The sequence below is a fragment of the Helobdella robusta genome (assembly GCF_000326865.2).
Source record: "Helobdella robusta unplaced genomic scaffold HELROscaffold_7, whole genome shotgun sequence".
Taxonomy (NCBI): domain Eukaryota; kingdom Metazoa; phylum Annelida; class Clitellata; order Rhynchobdellida; family Glossiphoniidae; genus Helobdella; species Helobdella robusta.
The window spans coordinates 5,842,173-5,851,059 of record NW_008705398.1 but is presented as its reverse complement, the minus strand read 5'-3'; the positions used below and the strand labels follow the sequence as shown (position 1 = coordinate 5,851,059).

General features: G+C 32.9%; 1 protein-coding gene across 1 annotated transcript in view; it reads left to right on the top strand.

Moving 5' to 3' along the window:
- Nucleotides 1–7,453, top strand: part of HELRODRAFT_185178 (hypothetical protein) — a 7,559-nt gene extending 106 nt beyond the window's left edge. Inside the window, exons 3-10 of the mRNA XM_009031110.1 lie at nt 1–738; nt 956–1,185; nt 3,597–3,677; nt 5,778–6,133; nt 6,194–6,520; nt 6,582–6,835; nt 6,863–7,165; nt 7,190–7,453. The exon at nt 1–738 is cut by the window's left edge and continues 4 nt beyond it. Coding sequence (XP_009029358.1) covers nt 399–738; nt 956–1,185; nt 3,597–3,677; nt 5,778–5,987 — 861 coding nt within the window. The 5' untranslated portion in view covers nt 1–398 and the 3' untranslated portion in view covers nt 5,988–6,133; nt 6,194–6,520; nt 6,582–6,835; nt 6,863–7,165; nt 7,190–7,453. The remainder of the gene's footprint in view (nt 739–955; nt 1,186–3,596; nt 3,678–5,777; nt 6,134–6,193; nt 6,521–6,581; nt 6,836–6,862; nt 7,166–7,189) is intronic.
- The last annotated feature ends 1,434 nt before the right edge of the window (nt 7,454–8,887 follow it).

Here is an 8,887-nt window from a genome sequence, read left to right as displayed (position 1 = left end):
TAATCTTACGAGCTGGCTGCTGAACATTTTTTCTTCGAACTCGCTGCGATTAGGCGGGATTAGAAATTAAATTTTTATTTTCAGACGTTATTTTGTTTGTTCACTGCTTTGCGCGTTTGTTATTTCAAACGCTGGCTTGAAATTGGAGTTTAAGTCAATTAAAAGTTGTTTAGTTTGAAGATTGAAAAACAAAAAATTACAAACTGAAAAAAAAATTGAAAACGATTGAGAAAAAAATCACCGCAACTAATCCTAATAATCTGATTGGTTGAGAACATCCTGATAAATTAAAAGTTCAATCAATCAACCAATCAACTATTCAATCAACTAATAATAATCGATCAACCATCCGACCAGCTAGCCAACCAGCCGACTAACCAGCCAACCAGCCAGCCAACATGTGCAGAGGTATAAGTGGTGTACTAACTAGGAACGTTCGGGATCTGAAGGACCGAGTGACTTGGCAGAGCGCCCTGGCAGAACTTCTGGGAACCTGCATCCTCATCGTCATCGGAACTGGAACATGCATCGGAAAGGATTGGGAGGCCAACACTCCCACCATCGTTCAGATATCCTTGACCTTTGGATTGGCCGTAGCAACGGTTGTCAGGTGCATTGGTCACGTGAGTGGCGGCCATATTAATCCGGCGGTCACGTGCGCCATGCTGGCAACAAGGAGGGTTACTCTGTCGAAGGCGATCATCTACATTGTGTCGCAGTGTCTTGGAGCAATCATCGGTCAGTTAGTGGCTGGTCATGTCGGATTGTGTTTTGTATGAAGATTCAATTTTGCGATGTCAAGTTTGCTGGCTTTTTATTTAATGTTACTTTTTCATATTATTTATTTGTAATATTTAAAATATTCAAAACAGCGAAATGAAATAATTTATTTAAAACAATCACCTAATGAAAACAATTTCAAACTTCCCAAAACTCTCCACTAATAACCAATCAGGCTCAGCAATCGTGATGGCCATAACACCGGCCGACTACATGGGTGACCTGGGTCAGACATCGGTCAGTTCATCCATCAAAGCATTTCCTCGGGCAGTTGCCGTTGAGGCCTTCATCACTTTTGTACTGATCTTCACAATTTTCGCTTCCTGCGACGCCAACAGGCACGACCTCAGTGGCTCAACCCCTCTCAGCATTGGATTCGCTGTTGCTTTCTGCCACATGTTTGCTGTTAGTTTTGTTGTCTTTTTCAATATTTTATGGAATATTTTTATATTTAATATTTTCAATATTTGGTGGTACTACAAGTTTAGGAAGAAGCGGTAGTGGCAGAAATAGTAACAGCGAGAGTAGTATTAATATTAGCAGTAGCAGCAGCAGTATTTATAGTTGTAGTAGCAGTATCAGTAAACCTGAAGCTGTTGAATGATTAGAATTGGTAAAAGTAACGATACAAAAATAGTAACGGTATTAGTAGTAGTAGTACTTATCTTAATAGTGTTGTAGTCGTAGTTGTAGTAGTAGTAGTCGCAATAGTAGTAGAAGTCGTAGTAGTAGTAGTAGTAGTAGTACTACTAGTAGTAGTAGTAATAAAATAATACCTTTGTAATAATACATCGTCTCATAGAGTATAGACGTCCGATTGTTATTTATGATTTTTATTGATCTCTTGTTATCTTTATTTTTCTTCTTTTTCTTCATTTTATTATTATTATTATTATTATTATTATATTTACTCAAACAAGCATAATTCACAACTTAATCCTAACAAAAAATGTTGCGTAATCATGACGAGAGTAGACCACCGCACAAACTGATTTGCATTTGACTAATCAACTATAAACTTTTCAAAATCTCGTGCATCTTTCAATGAAATTTGAAATTTTTATGATTTTATATTCTCCATGAATATAAAATCATGGAGAATATAAAGACTAGTTAGTACACCACTTATACCTCTGCACATGTTGGCTGGCTGGTTGGCTGGTTGGCTGGTTAGTCGGATGTTCTCAACTAGTGATACTATGTATCTCTGTATGTATCTTTAGAATGTATGTATCTTTAGAATGTATGTGTCTTTAGAATGTATGTGTCTTTAGAATGTGTGTACTACTTATTATTATTATTGTTGTTGTTACAATTCAATTCACTCTTACAATAGTTCTCAGAGGATGTTTGTATATTTATGATATTTATCTTTAGAATGTATATATGTTTAGAATATTATATCTAGGATGTTTTTATATTTAGGATGTATGTATTTATGGAATGTATGTATCTTAAGAATGTATGTATCTTTACAATAATTTATGTATCTCTTGATGTTGATAGTTCAGTATTTTGCCTTATTACAAATTTCAACGAAGAGCATAATCTCTTCAATTAACGCATTAGATAATTAATTTCTCGGCAAATATTGATAGTAATTGAACTTGAACCGAATGATATCAATTAAAAGTTATTTAATTTCAATTAACTTTTAATCGAGTTCTGTAAACTTACAATTTAGAAAGATTCTTAGTCAAACAAATGTAATGCCTTACAATATAAACAGACACATGCGCCGGAGTGTACCCGAATACGCAAGTACAAAATACCTCAATGATGAATACCTACCCACATGTTAAATGATATGCCTATTTTCTTGTCAATTTTTCTCTCCTATCATACCTGTCGCACGCACTTGCAAGCACACGCACACACGTAAACACACACTTAAATACTATAGCGCATAGAAAAACACAGAGGCACAGAGGCAGGTATAAGCAAACAAACGTAGTCATGTAAATATGTTTAAACACGCACTTCATTAATAAGGCACTCATTGAATGGTTTCAAGTAGACACATACAGACGCACACTCATACATATTTACAAATATGCATACACGCACACAAACACACGAACATACATGCGAACATTCGAACACATAAACAAATATAAATTTGAACGTATACAATAAAACATCCCAACGACAAACACGTTCAGACATGTGAACCAGTTTGTTTGCACAAACTCAAGAACCAAACAAAAATGCTCTTTTAACAGCGTGAAATGTTTGATGGCCAAACAATTAAGATACAAAACTCCTACTAAATCTGAATGTTCACAATGTGTGCGTGTGTGTATGTGTGCATGTATGTGTGCATTTATGTGTGCGTCTCATCTTGGTTCATATGCATCTTAATGTTCATTGTGCATGTATTTATGCATAAATATGTACATTCAATTTTTTATATAAATAGCTACTCTGGAACTTTGAAGGATGCAAGCCACACTGACACACATACACACTGACACACATACACTACTACACACGCACAGCCTCCAGTACACGTACATACATACTTGTGTGCCTAACTAAATATTCACTCATTAATACGATCACGCCTATGAGAACAAGTGCGTTTCACTTCAAATATGCACGATTCAATACACACACACACACACACACACACACTCATGAACATGCATACGTATGTAGTAGAAATGTTTATACAAACATCGGCCAACATACAAACATACAAGTATACATGAAAACTTACGTACAAACCCATTCTTAATCGGCTTTTATATACGTACACACACAAACACTCCATACATACACACAAACACCACACACAAACACACACAAACACACAGATCAAGTACACAGGATCCAGCATGAATCCCGCCAGAACGTTCGGACCAGCAGTCGTCGGAGGAACCTGGGAGCACCATTGGGTGCGTTTTGAAATTTTTTAATATTTCATAACTTATCTAAATTAATTGTAGACGTGAAAGAAAGAGGGCTTTGAAACTGCAGCCTTTCCTCAAAAATTAAGAAAAAAGTAGGTTTTCTAATCAATCCAGCACAAAACGCAATAAAAATTCCTATTGTACAAAATTAGTTTTCGTGCATAAATGGTTAAAACGAAACGATATGAAGCGAAACGAAACGAACACATGTGAGTGGAGCAAAAAATGATCGTCCAAGCAGGACCCAATAAAAGACCGAGAGTACCAAATTGTATTCAGTTGTATTTTAGGTGCAGTTAACATCTAAACGTTACAGCAATATAAAATTGTATCCCTATTGAAAGTATTATTGATCAATATTCATTCACTGTGTAATACAAACAAAACATAATCTATCTACATCTGTTTGTACTTAATACTTAGTCAATAATTTCTCGTTTCACCCCTATTGTATTTGATGATGACTTGTATAGCGCCCCCTCCAGAATGACATCAGACTATATACAAAGTCATACAAATTATGCGTCTGTGTATTCAATCACTCGTTTGATCTTTCACTTGTTTGTTCATTTGTTCGTTCATTTTTTGTTCATTTGTTCGTTCATTTGCTTGTTCATTCCTTTGTTTATTCGTTTGTTCAATCCGTTATTCAGTTAAGTAAGGTAAGTTTTTATTGACACACACATCGCACAAGTATTTCTAAGAAGAAACAAAGGTATCTTACTCATCCTCATCATTTAGCATTGATACCATCGTCATTATCGTCATCATCATCATTTTATTGCTATAGCAACTTCACTACTCTAATAAGAAATTAAACAAATATGTTGCTACAATCGATAATTATACAACATAGCAGGGCAACAACGCAACATCACAAATACACAAACACACAGACAAACGCAACCGAACAACTATAACAACATAACCACAACAACAAAAAACACACGTCCGTTTAATCAATAACGTTGAAACAAACAGCAATAACAATATGTTATGGCGAAGAAAAACTACAAACACAACACCAGCTATAACAATAACAACAACAACAACAAATATAACAATGACAACAATAGCACATTTCATAATGACTAGATCGTTAGTAATCGATACAGCAATATCGACCATTAAACCGACAATAATTTTAAATCAATGTCCTGTTATAACAATTGAAAAGATAATGCATTATAATAATTATTAGTAATTCCACGTGCATATGATTTATAGCTACAAATATCGACAGTTCTAACAGACAAAACCCATAACTGACTGCAAGATTTAAAGACGTACAACACAATTCTAAACTGAAAAGTTTACCAACAGAATAAGTAGACGGACAGACAAAGGGACAGACTAATATATAGAACGTGACACAGTAGGAACGAGTAAGACAAGAATCGTAGGCGTGAACTTTGAACCACATGAGGGTATAAAAGAACGCAGCTACACACGCTTGTCGCCCTCTTTAAAATACGCACTTTTTAACTCTAACTCTCCACTCGCTCACTTTTTAACTCACTTCTTAATTAACAATTTCTTAACAATTTCTTACCCCGTTCTAACAGATACCGCCCTATTATATTGTTGGTTTTGTTTTGTTGGTTTTTATTTTGTATCAAATATTTTTATACTGTTAGAAAAATCGAAACGTTAAATTGGAAGTTAACTAACGCCGAACATGCTGTGATTTTCATCAACAATTGCATTTCTGACAGTCTTAATCCAATATATATATATATATATATATATATATATATATGTGTGTGTGTGTGTGTGTGTGTGTGTGTGTGTGTGTGTACACGCAAATGCGTGCACAAATTCATACAAACTCCCATGCACTAAAGTAAATACACTCTACTCACACACACTACACTACACAAACACTTCTTACACATATACACGCACGTGCACAACCCACACACATACACACAAAAACACATCCAAATTCATGCAGACACTCATACTCCAAATAAACTCTACACCTACACATTCACTACACAAAAACTCAAGTCCTTACACACACACATATACACGTACGTGCATGCACACACACAAACACGCACCAACACACACACACGCACACAGGTATACTGGATTGGACCCATAACTGGCGCCATATTTGCAGGTCTAATTTACGAATTCATCTTCGCGAGCAACGCCACTCCCGCCAAAATGAGGAAGTACTTTTCGGACCCGGATTATGTCGGCGACCGAATTTTCGTCCACAGCATCGAAAGCAACGGCCACCACGATGGCCACTCTGATGACGTCAAGAAACTCAATGATAGAGTTTGAAGTCAAAAAATTTAACGATATATCATGAGAAATGATGATGGGATTAGTGTTGGTGAATAAAATGATGATGGTGATGTGGTGATGAAGATGATGATGTGGTGATGAAGATGATGACGATGTTGATGAAGATGATGACGATTAAGATGGTGGTTATAGTGATAAAAGTGATAGTGATGAAGATGATGGTGAAGATGACGCCTAAAGTTATGTTGGCTAATGACGACGAGATGATAATTACACACTTACACACACAAAAAACACACACACACACACGTATAATTAACGTACTGAAATGAGTTTGAGGTCTAGTTAGTTTTTGTTATTTGTTAGCCGTGCGTGCACTTCATATTCATGATCTTATTTGTTTCCATTTTTTCAAATTTCATTCTGAGATACTTTCGTTATTTTCTCGAAATTATTTTAAATATCAACTTTAAATATTTCATATTTGTCAATTGTTTTCATCTTAGAAGTTAGATACATTCTTTTAAAATACTGTTACGCATATTTATATGCATGTAATTTCGTTAAATGTGTGTGTGAATGTATGTATGTGCAGTGTATGTATGTGTAGTGTATGTATATGTGGTGTAAGTATGTGTAGTGTATGTATGTGTGCTGTATGTATGTGTAGAAAGATCTGTTAATTGTTTTATAATCCATATAAATCTTTATCTGATACTTTAAATCTGTTTCTACCCTGTATTCTAACTCAGCTACGATCATTTTTTTGAGATTTCTTTGCTACATGGCAGAAAATTATTCTTTTTTTTACAGATTATTTATTTTATATGAATATTTTCAAATTTAATTGTTGTACTGTTGTGAAGAAAAATATTTTCATAAATTAATTACTATAGCTTCGGGTTAGAAACTTTCAAAAAATAGTGGTTATTATTTTTTGGTTTGTGTGGCATTACAATAAACCAGTAAAATCGTCAAATATTTGCAGCTTAATATTAATCAGCAGCCATTGTTAATTGAAGCAATTTTCAAACTAAATCATACAATTATTAAAGTTTTTTCAGTTCAAGTACAGATTATTTTAATTTATTTCATCAATATTTGTTATTAATTAAGTTAATTTAACCGTTAAATTGAATTAAATGGACTTTTTAATGATTCAACAATTGAATTTGTAAGGTGCTAAAATAGACATTACCCTACTTAACACACACACACGCACACACACACACACACACACACACACACACACACAAACACAGACATATCTTTACAGCCTATATCCATCGTTTAATTAACCATTTATTTTGACTGACTCCAAGCATTACGTACTTATTAATAATTAATTAATTACTTAATTAATTTTTTTATCTTATAATCGTGTTAATCTACTAACAAATGATTGTGTGTGTGTGATGCATATTAATTAATTATAAATACAACTTCAACTTAACATCACGTGACCATTTTTATTTTGAATAAATAAATAAAAAAAATAAATCTGACATCGTATAGTTCTTATTTAAATATATAAATAAATAAACCAACAAACTACACACATAAACACACACACACACACACACACTCACACACGTATACAACTAGACATGACTTAAAACAACACTTTAATAACACACACACACTCACACACATACAACTAGATATGACTTAAAACAACACTATAATAATACACACACACACACACACACACACACACACACAACAACAACACCATTCAGAATGGATTAAGAAGATTGGTTATAATTATCTTATAATAACAGACAATATATTAATAAATATTATAACAAATACTTAACAACGATATATTATGATTACAATAAAAACACAAAAATATATATAATATATAATATTTATAATAATAATGATAATAATAATTAATATTAAATGAGAAAGCTTTTATTGGCCGAAAAATTCAAAATAAAATCAAAATAGTTTGAGATAATGAAATATTCAGGTAGTTAGTAGGCTAATTAAAACAGTGAATAATAATAATAATAATAATAATCATCATAATAGTAATAAGTTGTCATCAACGCTGTCGTCGCTAAATTAATCCGAAAGGAATTATCTTTCTCAATGGGAGAATAAGTTTTATGAATAACTGAATGAAATAATAAATGAAAGAAGGATAATAAATGAATGAATGAAAAGAATGAGTGATTGAACGAATAAACGGCTACATTTCTACATTACAACTCTCTGTAATTTTCTCTTATTTTTCAATGAGTACTTCTTATTTGGATAGAACGATGTGGTATCATTTGAGAGGTTCTTCATAACGTACGCGTGTGTGTGTGCTTGTATGAGTGAATGAGTGTGTTTTGTTTGAATTTTGTATGTATGTCATTGAAACCATCACCATGTCAATACCAAGGAGTTATTTACGACAACCAATAATCTTAATTTTAATCAATTGAATATTTATCGTACTTTGATTTTTGTGTATAAGCAGCTTAATAATCAATTGCCTAATACGTTTGCTAATTATTTTAAACATGCTAACAGTCATAGGATGTCTAATTATTTGCAATCGAATAAATCAAAAACTAACATTTTACATTCGCATGTAATCTGTAAGGGTTAGGGTTAACAGTCATTATGTAAGGGTCCTAGGACCTGGAATAACATTATTAAGAATGGTTTTCAATATAAGGCGAAATCGGCTACTGATTTTACAAAAAAAAAAAAGTTAAATCGTTTTTAATAATTAACAATTATTAAAATTATTATCCTTATTAGTAATGTAGAGATGTTTATAAAATCACTAAACATTTAATGTCCTAGGACCTGGAATAACATTATTAAGAATGGTTTAATTTAATTCTATGATTAATAATTTAATAAATTATATAAGAAATGTATTTACATCATGAAATTTATGTTCTCTATCTATAAACAATTTCTGTTGATATTTT